The following is a 12,794-nucleotide window of genomic DNA, read 5'->3' as shown; positions in this document are numbered from 1 at the left end:
TACGGTTTCTCAAGTGTTCGCATCGCACAGCCAGCGTTGTCGACGTGTCTATAGCTAAGGTCTACAGCTATATGGCCTCGCCTCCACGGGCTTCTGCGATTTCATCGAAAATCGCGACAAGTAGACGGCCTCAAATATGTCACGCTTTCAGAAAACTAATATCACTCGTTGAAGTAGTAGATCCACTGCAACCTGCACGCGGTCTTACGCACTGCTCCACTTAACTACGGCCATAAGTCACAGAAAATGGACTTCGTGCCTAGCGGCGAGATCCAAGCGTGAACAATGAAAGTAGCGCCGACAGCGTGCAAATATAGTCCGCAGCCCCCGATCTATTTAGGGGTCGCGAAACGCGGAGGCCTAACTTCGAGGAGCTTATATACACTGGAAACTTTATGCGCTGTTTCGCCAGGCGCATAGTCAAGCCTTTCTAACCCTCGGCTAAACCAAGGAATAAACAGGAAGCAAGGTGATCCTGTAAATGGTCCTGTAGAGGGGCGGTAGGAGACACCGTGGGAAAGTAAAATATTACTAAACTGATCGGAATTCGAATCAGGTAGCATTCCACATCATCATGGGACGTCTAACTTGCGGAACTGCGGAGCTCCCAATACGACGATGTTTTAAGTCGTGACTCTACCAAAACTGGATTCGGAGACACCAACCAATGCTCTTGTTGATAATGCGCGAACAGTTTTCCTTTTAGGGTATTTTGTTGTGTTTCGGCTAATTCCGTGCTCTGGATCGGCATAAGCCTCTCGATAGCAGTTCTGGAGGCCGCCCGTTCAGCGTTATAACGCGTCTCTCTCAACGCTTGCTCCTTCTCGTATACTTTGTACTGACAGTGGCACCTCGGCGACGTTAGCGCTATGATGTTTGCATGTGAGCGTATGTTCCCTGTACGGCAACAAAAATGTGGCCACAGACACACAAACTCGCTCGTACGCAAAACTGGGTTGCAAGGACAGGCGCCACACGACAAAAATAAGCAATGTAACCAAAGTACAAGTCAATGACTAGCTGTTGCCGCCAACGGTGCACATGCAAATGGATTCTCTGAAGCACCGCCGAAAGCGAGTATGAGCCCTAATACAAACAATGGATGTATATATATATATATATATATATATATATATATATATATATATATATAAGAGGCTCGAATTGACGGAGCGCACGCAAATAAACACGAAGGTCAGAGGCAGCAAGAGCTACGTACACTGGCGTGACTAATGATTCCGCCGAACGGTGCTACGCTATGTTCTAAGGCGAATCGCTCATTCGAGACCACAGGAGAAGACGCCGAGCAGTTCCCACGTTTCGTCACGCTCTCCGAGAATAGAGTGCTGCAGACACGAGACACACACGAAACAAAAAAGAAAGAAAAAAAAATAACGAATAAAACACAGAGAGATGACACTGTATACATGGCGTTAGCAGCGAACATTCCATGTATTTATCATACGCGTACACGAAAAACAGGATGCACACGCTTCCTCTCTCTACCATTCGTCGGCCCATTCGGACGTCGCGTCTTCGTTTTTCATATTCAGCGGCCTAGTTACACCTTGTTTCATTCTTTTTGTTATTATTTTTTCTCTCTCTCTCGTTTCTTCTTCAACCAAGCCTCATTCCTCCAACTTACCTTCCTTCCCAGGTTGGGTCGCGCGCTCGTCTACTATTTTCTTTTTTTCCTTGCCCTTTACTCATCGCTCCAGTAAGAAAAAAAAAAAAACGAAAAGGCAAAATTCGTCAAAATGCGCAACCAGGCGCGTCGCGGCCGCGCAATTACCCGGCCACTCTCGGAGTCAGCCGAGCGGTCATTCGTGAAGTCACACCACGTGCGACGAGATTCCTTTTTATTTGATTCATTCATTCATTCATCCTTCCTTCCATCTCTATTTCTTTGTTTCTCCCTCTATCTTTTTTTCCTTTTTTTTCTTCCTCTCTTCCACTGTTTCGCCGTCTCCTCTTACGCCCCGCGTCTCCGACAGCCGCGAGGACCTTCATTTTCGCGTTTCAGCTCCACGGACACGCAGCAAACAAAGGAGTGTTTACGGACTACGCGGCCAGTCTATCGGAATTAATCGGTCGCGAGGACAATCGATCTTCGGAAGCAGCCGTTTGAGCGAGCCGCGCCTTCGCAGGCACAGCGACATCAAAATTAGAAAATTACGGCGTGCGACAGCCGTGCTGCAAAGGGTCACGCCAGCGAGTTTGAGGGTGAGCTAACTTAAATAATAGAATAAGAGAGAAAGCTTGGATCGTCGGGGTTGAAAGGTTACTACTTCATAGTTGCGACGATGTAGTGCACCGTGGTGTTCTACCAAGATTCCATCCTACGAAAAGACCTGCTTCAGTTGGCACGAAGCTGCGCAGCAGCAAAGGACACAGACGACACAAATTGGTCCGGTTACATATTGCATTTGCCACGTACACGATGGTGCCAGAACGCTTCTTGTGTCTGCCCTCCACCTGCCGATTGTTTTTTTTTTTTTTTTAAGTATTCCTGTACGAAAGCAGAGGTGGGCGTAGTATTTTTTTTTTTTCAGACAACTACAGCCAGCTGCTAGAACATAACGGAGAAATACCACGAAAGCAGCTAACGAAAAAAGTTGCGCGTATGAGTAAATGAAGGAGAGAGAGTGAGATAATGGAGATGAGACGGTGCGGGACGACCATTGACCTAGCCCAGCCATTATTTCTAGGACTAAGGAGAGAGAGAAACATGCCTGAGAAAGCCAAGTGCTGATGGCTCCTCTCCGGTGCGACGACAATTCAGGCGTCCGCCTAGAGCGAGAATGTTAGGCACCATTCTAGCGAGAACATTCTAGCGAGAACATTCTAGCGAGAACGTTAGAAGGTTAGGCACCACCTGCTGGCATGACCGTAACCTTCAGGACGTCCCTCTGCACACAAAAATCATACCCACCGATTTGATTGGATTTTCATTCAGAACAAGTCTTTGTAAAACTGTCTTAGGAGACATGACAAAAGGCTTGAGAGGTTGCTGACTTGGCTATGCCGCCCTGACGGCCGGCAACAGCGGCTTCTCAACCGAAGTCAGTAACAACGTAATGAACACGTATGTTGAATACACTACACATATCTTTCATAGGTAATTGTATTTGTGATGCGACTATCACAGCAAAATTAGGAAGAAAAAAATTAAGATATGTTTTGGTTCTGCTGGGAATAAATCAACTGACCGATGAAGCAGCTAAGTGTGATCGAGCATTTCTGGGCGATTGCAGGCTATTCGAATATCACCAAGTAAACAGCATCATCGTCGCCATCATCATAAACGGCACCCTATCTTGAGTTCACTTAAGGCCAAAGGACGCTCCCAGAAATCTCCAATTACGCTAGTCCTGCGCAAGCGCAAACGATCTTACGCCTGCAATTTCAGACTGCCATATTATCCTTTGCCACCCTTCGGTAAGCTGCCCTTTCTTTGGCGACGGTTCATACGGGCGCCAACGGTTACGTGCATTCCATCACCAGTTTTGACAGGGAGACACAATGGCATACCCAGTCGCAAAACGCTTCTGCGTCAAAAATAATGCTACATCCATTGTGTGCGTCTATACGGTATACACCATGCCGGAATAGCCCGCTGCCGCCATTCACTAAAGGGAGATTCTCCCAGGGGCGTCGCCAAGGCATCAAGCAACATTCTTCTCGACAACGTTGTATTCAAAGACGCGCATTAAATAGTGTTTTCTGTTCAACGCCCCGTACACGCGGCACGGAACGTTAGTGACACCCTCGACGACTCGAGGTGACTGACGCCTGAATGCGTGGGCGTGAACGCGTCCAGCCCAAAGACGCGAGTCTGCTGAATCATCCGGCGGAAGTTATTCGGCACGGCGAAACCGCCACGGCTTACTCGCAAATGGCGTACATATCCAACCAAATTCTTGTCTCTGCGAAGGAAAAAGAAAGAAAAAAAAAGAACTTTAAAAGCGAGGTAGGAATTTTTGGACACTGTAACGTATCTAGACGCAGCTCACAGCAGGGTCATGTCCCACAGATTTGACGGGTTTTGCACAGCATTCATTGAATACATGCAGACTCGTGTACGGCCCATACGCGCGATCTTCGCGTACAGAAGGCGTAGATTGTATGTTGTACTGTAGATTTTATACTGTAATATTGTGCACGATTATTTCTGCTGCGGCGGTAATACTCGGTAATTCCTGTCTTACCATTGTACGCATGCTTCCTATTTAAAAAGTTATATTCCCGTAACAGCTTCCAGCACGTTGCGATGGCCGAATACTCGCTGAGGTATCGACATATATTTCTCTCCGTCTTTCCCTGCACGGGCCACATCGTCAAACTGAGGAAAATGAACTCACAAGTTGCTGCAGTTTTACTACATCTATACAAATAGCAAATGGCAGAAACCGGCTAGCTATAAGCGACATCCTTGAATTTTGCCAAGCCATGAGCTTAGGTAGCGAGCTTACGCGTTTGACATCTTTTGCGCGACCTTTCGTTGCTGCTTCCAACGAGAAAGTGACCAAGTTGTGAATAGGTAAAGTCAATCAATGATTTGTAGTAGCCTTCGGCTCACGCCACTGCCCAAGGTTAGAAGAACAGACCTATGTGCAAGACAACTTGGTATGGTGGCGCGCGACCGGCTTAATAATCATCTGGGAATGCTGTCGTTTTCCAGGCGAGTAATAAAAAAGGCCGTATAGCACTAAGCGAATTCACTTCTTCCCACCACATGATTATGTAAGCATTCAGAATTTATATAAATGGCAGCAGCCAACAACAACTGCGTGTGGCGACTGCGGTTGATCGAAAATCGTTCCAGGTTCAGCGCCACAACACGAATTTTCTTGAACATGCATGCGCGCGTTGTAAGACGCGATTCTAGCAAAACTGAGCATGCTACCCAGCGAGCAATTAGCAAGCCCCGTTTGAAAAAAAAGATAACGGTTACAACAAAGAGCGATACGAAGCCGGCAAAAAAAGCACTCAGCATCTGGAACCACCGTCCCAACCATATGCTGCTCCTACCGCGTCGTCTAGCCGTTGGCGCGTCGCCAGAGAGGATGACAGAAGGCGAAGGACGCGCTCTTCAACCCCGTTCGCTTTTTCTTGCTGTATGAAGCATGCATGCCCGCCCTCCAGCGGGCGTGTAAAGTGAGACAGAGGCCGAACCAATTCGAGAAAGGCAGCGGCGAAGAGCGGCTCCCCTGCCTTTGCAGTCTTGTGGGCTGCGCTTCGGTCGCTATTGCTTTTAAAGCCGCAGGAGCATTCGCGAGACTCGGGAGTACGAGTGCCGCCATGAGAGAGAGCTCAGCCGAGCGCTTGGCAGGCTGGAGAATCACCGCGTGTCTGTGTTGACGCGGCGGAATGTCCCGGTAATGAACGAGTTCTAAGCTGGACTAGTGTTTTGAAGCGACGAACACAAAAGAAGGAGAGCAGCACAAAAGGCAGACAAATATATATATATATATATATATATATATATATATATATATATATATATATATATATATATATATATATAACGAAAGAAGAAGGGGAAGCGAGGGGCTCGATTTTGTAAATCATAACCACAGGAAGCCAATAGACAACGAGGCCAAGGAAAGCATCGGGGAAATGAAGTGTGGTTGAAATTGGAATGTAGAAAATAATGAAGAAAAAGGAAATGGAAAGTGAACGAAAAGATAACTTGTCGCAGGCGGGAGCCGAACCCGCAACCTCCGTGTTACGCGTGCGTTGGAGGTAGATCGAGTAGATCGTGGCAGCAGGGTTCGGACCGCACATTCGTCTCAACGTTCACGGACAATTCAAAGGTTTCGAGGATGCCGAAGGGCAAAATTGGGGAAACAAATCTTATTCGTAGACATAGAATGAACATTAGTGAAAACTCCTTCTAAGCTGCAATTTTTTGCAGCTAAGCAGCTCCTGAGTTGAAGTTGGCTTCAAGCTCTTCAGGTGCATTTTCAAAGTTGACTTTCTTCTTGTAATGGTGACATGATGTTTAATATAGCGTCCGGATTCAGCCAAAGATACACGTTGTGTTAAAGCCAAATGACGGAAACTTACTTTCCGCCAGGCATTTCTAGAGCATGTAGCCGCTCAGAAATAGAGCCATGGTGGATGCGGTGTGAACCAACTAGCAAAACAACAAAACAGTGACACGGCTTCGTCACGTGATATAGTTTTATCTAGCTCCACGATGGCAACGGTCATTTAATCAGGCACGTAGTTCGTGGCTGTGGAATCGTCACATTCCAATAATTTAGCGACACTCTGAAAAAAACGCTTAACCTTGCACTCGGCCGCGCAACGCTTGAAACAGCGAAGCTGGGCGATCGTAGCCCAGCATTTTCCGGAAGTGCGCGCGAACGTTTCGTCTTATTACTCATGATGAGAATTTCTTTTCGCGCGTCTCGGACTTACGGCCGTCACTGCGCGTTGCATAGCGCAGCTTGCAACACCGACACCGCGTTGCAATGCCGACAACGCGTTCCAGCAGACCCGCTCCGTGAATGCGTCTCTCTCTCGCCCTCATAGCGCGAAACCTCTTCTTCACCTCGAAGAGCACGAGCGTGCGAACGCGCCAGCTGTGGGCGAAGACGACGCCGCTCGAAGGCAATCATATGGTTCGCCTAAATGCATGTTCTGCAAGTGTGGCTCCCATGTAATAAGAGAAAAAAAAGTGGCTGTATAGCCTAGTGGTTACGACGCTCGCCTTGGGACCGAGGGTACGCGGGCTCGAATCCCGCCTCGGCAAGAAAGTTTATTTCTTGATAGTTTCTTGATACGAACCAAAAAAGAAAAATGTATCTAGGATTGTTTCCCGATAGAGAGTGTCCATTTGCATAGCCCCCAAGCGGAGTTTGTTGCTCTCGATGTTCAAAAGTCGCCCTTCAAAAAATTCAAGGACCACATTCATTTTGAATTCGTATTAAGGGCCCTTGAATCTCCATTTCCCAATTCAAGGGTTTTGTCATTTTGTATGTGCGTGCGTGGAGAGGGATGGGGGTAGTTGCCGTAGTTCACGGAGCATATTAAATTCAAATTGAAAGTGCCGCGCGAAATGAATTCCGAAGTACTCACACACGTTGCTTTCGCTCGGTGTTTAACAGGCTGGAGATATTCGAGACCATGACGGACAGCGGTCTGCGCTCGGAGCTCTTCATTTCCAGCACGGAGCGCAGTGACGGCGCCGTCTACACCTGCCGCGCCGAGAACGAGTTCGGCCACGACGAGCGCACCAGCAAATTATTGGTCGTCGGTATGAACCCGTTCCTGTTCTTTTTTTACTTTTTTTTTTATTCTTAAACCGCACCTGAATTCGAATGGCCTCGTCACGAAGAACACGTTTAGATCAGAGCCGCGTTTTGACAAAGTCAGAGCATCGCTTCAAGGGGATTGAAAAAATACCGTCAGCAACGCACAGCTTACCGTTATTGTAAAATACGCACCACGCATTCCCAAACCAGGTGTCTGGACGCAAAGAAAACGAACGCATATATTTTTCACCCGGCTTCCAGCATACGCCGCCTTCATGAAGTGGAATGCGAAACGCAGAGCAGCTTAAGTTTACACAGACCCTTCTGCACTTTCAATTCATATAGCCACTATCGGCTGGGGAAAAAAAATGCACATTCAACGACTCATTTTCTCGTTGAGTGCAGGGGAGATGGGTTAATGTCCATGCACATCTTGCGCCAATTCTCCGCGAAGTTTCTTCGGTAACACACTCACTTCGACTGCACAGTTACAGCAGCAAATGTTCCATTTACAGCCCAAGATGGAGTGAGCAATGCGTTCGACCTTAAGCCTTCTGTCTACAGCACTAAAGAAACTAGGAAAAACTTGCGGTTCCTCGGCCAAGTAACACCGTTTCAAATAAGAACTTGTCAGCGCCATGTCCTTTTCGATAGCTCCAGTGTACAGACAGGTTCATTTTAGAAACTTTTGGACACAAGAGTTGGATACCTATTTTCTCTTTGTTTCCAAGCGCCCAGCAACCTACCCGGAAATTGTATAGCGCTATTCAGAGGCTCCGACACAGTTGCACCATGCATTGAAGTGTTTGTTTTATGCTCGCCAACAGTGAAACCTCGAGTGAGCACACGCCACTTGCAAGAATGTAGATACGGGACAAACCACGGTCATCGTTGTCCGTGAACAATCGCTGCTTCTTCCGCAGAGGTTCCCGGTCAGCCACAAGATGTCAAAGTCTCCGAAACGTGGAGCCGATCAGCGAGCGTCAGCTGGTCTCCGCCATACAGCGGCAACAGTCCGGTCGCCAAATACGTCATACAATACTGGAAGGACTCCGGTGAGCTACAAGGGAAAACCCTTCCCTTCCTTCTCCGCATAGATGCTAGAATTTTTTTTTCTGGGGTTTTACGTGCCAAATCTATGATCTGCTTTCTAGGCAAGCCGTAGTGGAGGGCCCCAGATTAATTTTGACCACATGTGGCTATTTAACGTGCTCCTAAATCTAAGTAAACGAGCGTTTATGTAATTCGCTCCTATATAAATGTTGCCATCGCGGCCGAGATCAAACCCACGATCTTGAGTTCAGCAGTGAAACGCCATAGCCACTCTACCGCATCTACGTTCATCGTCATCCTTTAGCACTCCTTTAGATACTCTCCCCCAGTGCAGACTAGCAGGCTAGAGCATGCTAGCTCAGGCTCACTTATCTACCTTGCTGTTAGTAAGATATTTTTTTTCTCTCTCCTGTCTCGGCACACTCTCAGCCATATATTTTTATTTAGCTACCAAATGTTTTCAACAAGGCAATCTAACAAAAATAGAAAGCTACAAAAAGGTCCCGTGATTGTAAAATATGAAGACTAAACGAAGATGCATGCAGGAAGGATCTCGAGTTCGCCCTAGCCTAAGCATTTTGGCCCGTTAGTAACTCTGAGGAATGTAAACCCGAGCGGTTGTTCTACGACGCAGTTGGTTTTCTATCTGATCTTTATTTTTATTTATTTTTTTTTCTCCCAGAGCGTGAACGAAGATCGTGCACTAATATTACGTCCTCCTTCTAATTGTATGGGGGCTGCCTACAGCTATACTGTTCTGCTTACCTCTAGATCACGCAACCGTGAATGTCGTGCTCTTCGCGAGCACTAAGGAAACTGCGCTAAATGAACAACGAAATTATTTACGCTGGAGAAAGCGCCACGAATAAAATACCTGAAGGAATAAATACATCGAACAAACTCGCGCTCCTGCACAGACGAACTAGCGATCAATAAGAGGTGGTCCAATGCGATAAGGTTCAATCTATACAGAAAAAAATCATCTCGACAGCCCAGAAAAAAATATGGAAGTCATGTGCCCGCGATAACAGCAACGAAAATCAAACAAAACTGTTTTTGACAACCTTGTCATTTTCCATGCGATTGGCATTATCGTAGTTATACTGGTGACGTTTCCTCTTACTAAAGAGGGACTAACACTCAGATCACATGTAGATATATTTTCAGGCCGTCGACGTTCTGTTCCCCACAAAGAAACATTGTTGACAATGAATGCGCACATTCGACGCTTCGAAACTGCAGGACATGGCACGCGTACTCTCGCGAAAGATGCTCGATACCGAGTCCTTATCCGCTGCGCAATCAAAGCACGTCATGCACTGTACCTTGTGGCAGGAATGACGGAAATCTCAATCCGCTGTACTCCTGCGTCTTCCGTCAGGTGTTAAGCCGAATGTAACCAAGTCTTCGTCGTTTCGCCCTCCCTCTGTGCGCGAAGCTCTCTTTGCCAAATGTCTGTTTTCAAAATGTCTTGCACTCATCGCCAGCGCGTGCGATTTGTTTTTGTGGCGGCAGTTATCGACCAGGCGAGTTTTCGTCCGGCACTCGACTTTGCAGACGTATCTCACTGTCCCTAAATATCGCAGGTACAGCGCACAGGCTCCAAGAAGTGGCAGTGCCCGGATCGCAGACGTCAGCCCTGGTCGGCGACCTGCACCCCGGTTCTACCTATCACCTGAGCATCCTTGCCGAAAACTCGGTCGGCGTCGGTCTCGCCTCAACGCCTGTCAAGCTGCACACTGGCGAAGAAGGTAACGCAGTAGTACTCACGTGACCCCCGCCCGCTAAAAAGGACTACAATGCATGTGGCTTTTCGATCTCGATTCAGCATCGAATGATGAAGACAGTAGCATGAAGGTAGACAGTAGCATCGAATGAGGTAGACAGCAGTATGCAGTGAAAAAGGAAAGCTCAAGACTCGTAAAGCAGATGCATCCACTATTCCTTGTTTTCGAACCTTCACCTTTCTCAAGTTTCTCGTGGATGGAATAATTACTTTATTTGATGAATGCCGAAAGCAATATTGTCACAATCCGCAAGATTCCATGACCCCATGATCAGTAGGCGGAAGATATCGTGTTTGAGATAAGTGCTATAGATAAATTCGTTACACTGGTCTGACTCGTGCTTGTACGTATTTATTTTTTACGATTTCTTGATTACGATTTTCGGCAAGCCGAAAAGCTTGCCCGACGCTTTTGTTTCATTTGCTGAAATGGAAAGAATCATGGAGTACTCGTAGACTTCGCCCCTTTCATAGAGCACTGTACTTCGCATTACGGTTGAGTGAAAAGAAGAACGCCGCTAAGATGTACGGGACGAGAAACGAGTAGATGTCCATCTTGTATTAGCCGTCGTGACGCTGTGTTGCGCCCTTCCAGTTCTCACTCTTCTTTCCTATACGCCCTTTTCTCTCTTTTTTTTCTTCGTGCACATTCCAGAGCCAAGCGCAGCGCCAACTGACTTCCATGTCGAGGCCAGGGGGCCGAGCACCGCGCGTGTTTCCTGGAAGGCAAGTCCGTCACACGTTCTGCGACTGTTTCACGTTCAAGTGACGTTGTCACACTGCATAAAACAAGTCAGCTCGCCGGTATAGTTAAGGGCGCACGTTTATTCGCAAACTGCACAAGAACAGTGTATCGCAAAAGTTACGCACATAAAATGGTGATTGGCTGGTCATTATATTTCTTTAATCGCATCACGCTGTGACAGGAGCGGGACGAAAAATAACAGCTTGACGATCGATCGAAGAGTACATCGCCTTTATTTGAGCAAGGACAAAAGCAAAACTATAGGCAAGTTCGGTGCAGCGAAACGTAATTAAGTTGTTTGATGAACTACGTCCGACCATTTACAATAGGCAACATCGAAGACTCGATGTTCATGATGTACATTATAGAAAAGAGTGATGGTTTGAGTCTTGCAGAGGCTCATAGAGTGGCTAGCCACCTCTCGGGAAAAGAAAAGCATTTTTGTTTCTAATAAGCTTAGTTATTTTTTTTTATTCGACGTCAAAGTCTGGCATTCGGTGAGAAAGGAAATCAGGTACTGATGAGAAATCGATGAAACAGCGTTGGCGTTTACTAGATCCTTTGATTTTTTTCCACCAATATCGGCCAGAACAGAGCATATTAAAAAAAGAAAAATGAGAACCATTATTGACGTCGGCGGAGACCACCGCGTGGGAGACCACCGGTGAACAAATCGAATCAATCGTATAGTCAAATAATCGATATACGTTGTACCATACCACTCGACGCGAAAAAGCCAACGCAGGTTTCCTCGCAGTGCATTTGTAATCGGCGTGCTAAGACCTCCTTAAGAAACTCCGATGTTCACATTTCGCAGGTGGCAGTTTAAGTGCGCCAAAGATGGTACAAACAACCAAGAACAACACACAAACATCGATGAGGACGCCAAATATGTACATCTGCGGAAGTTGTGACCTCATCACACATGCATGTCACGAAGAATGCAGTGTTTCAAAGGCAAACTGCAAAATTGTTTTCTTTTTCTTCAGACACACTGTAACGTCAACAAGGATGTGTGTTCAGGGCAAAGAACGCGAGTCCTTCGCGAAACAAGAATACGAGACAAACGCAAGCTCGCCAATTCGGGTGTCTCTTATGTTCGATTGCAGCCTCCTCCGCCGGACGAATGGAACGGCGATCTGCTCGGCTACTACATCGGCTACAAGCCGACATCGTCGGGCCAGCCTTACTCGTACCGCACCAGCGAGTTCCGACCGAACGCCAGCCACGAGTTCTTCCTCACCGGTCTCCAACGAGGGACTGAGTACGCGGTAATCGTGAAGGCCTACAACGCTGCCGGCTCCGGGGTCGCCTCGCACGAGCTGCACGTCAAGACACTTGACGGAGGTAAGGCGGCATTTCGCTGAGGTTAGGTTAAGCGTGCAGTTCCAGCACGTGTGATTACACTCTGCAACGCATAGGTTCCAGTGGACGCACTCCAAAGGCTTCTAAGCTTTCATGCAACCGACCGCGTTATTTTTTTAGCATCTCCGCGGTGGTGATAGGCTCCACAGCAGTGAATTAGACTGATGTCATTTCATTTCCTCTATATTACTACGGGTGGTTATGATCATGTTCAGGTGCGACTGTTGATTGAGTAATTTATACGGTCAAAGGGACACTAAGGAAAAGTATTAAGTTGAGCTAGATTGAAGGATTAGGAGTCCGTAATAACGAACTCATCCTACGTAGCGAGAACAGAGCTTTCGTAAGCGAGAAAATGACGAAAATGTAAAATCGGAGCGGCGCCACCTACTGTGGATTACGGTAAATCTCATGTGATGTCAGCACTGGCTGATTCACAGAGAGCGGCACAGAGGGAGGTCACGTGGGAGATCACGCGAACTGGTCCGTTATGGCGCGGCGGTTCAAATTCAGGAGTTAGGAATTGAGGAACCTTTGGCGGCTATTTTCTACGCAGCAATTTTACCTATCAGCACGCAGAAAA

General features: G+C 47.2%; 1 protein-coding gene across 1 annotated transcript in view; it reads left to right on the top strand.

Annotated features, from left to right (window-relative positions):
- Nucleotides 1-12,794, top strand: part of LOC119461987 (Down syndrome cell adhesion molecule homolog) — a 53,601-nt gene that overhangs the window by 29,525 nt on the left and 11,282 nt on the right. The window contains exons 17-21 of the mRNA XM_049672378.1: nt 7,116-7,264; nt 8,186-8,317; nt 9,902-10,066; nt 10,757-10,827; nt 11,956-12,193. Coding sequence (XP_049528335.1) covers nt 7,116-7,264; nt 8,186-8,317; nt 9,902-10,066; nt 10,757-10,827; nt 11,956-12,193 — 755 coding nt within the window. The remainder of the gene's footprint in view (nt 1-7,115; nt 7,265-8,185; nt 8,318-9,901; nt 10,067-10,756; nt 10,828-11,955; nt 12,194-12,794) is intronic.

This window comes from Dermacentor silvarum, chromosome 8 (assembly GCF_013339745.2).
Source record: "Dermacentor silvarum isolate Dsil-2018 chromosome 8, BIME_Dsil_1.4, whole genome shotgun sequence".
Lineage (NCBI taxonomy): Eukaryota > Metazoa > Arthropoda > Arachnida > Ixodida > Ixodidae > Dermacentor > Dermacentor silvarum.
The sequence above is the reverse complement of the archived record's forward strand: the minus strand, read 5'-3'. Positions and strand labels throughout refer to the sequence as shown.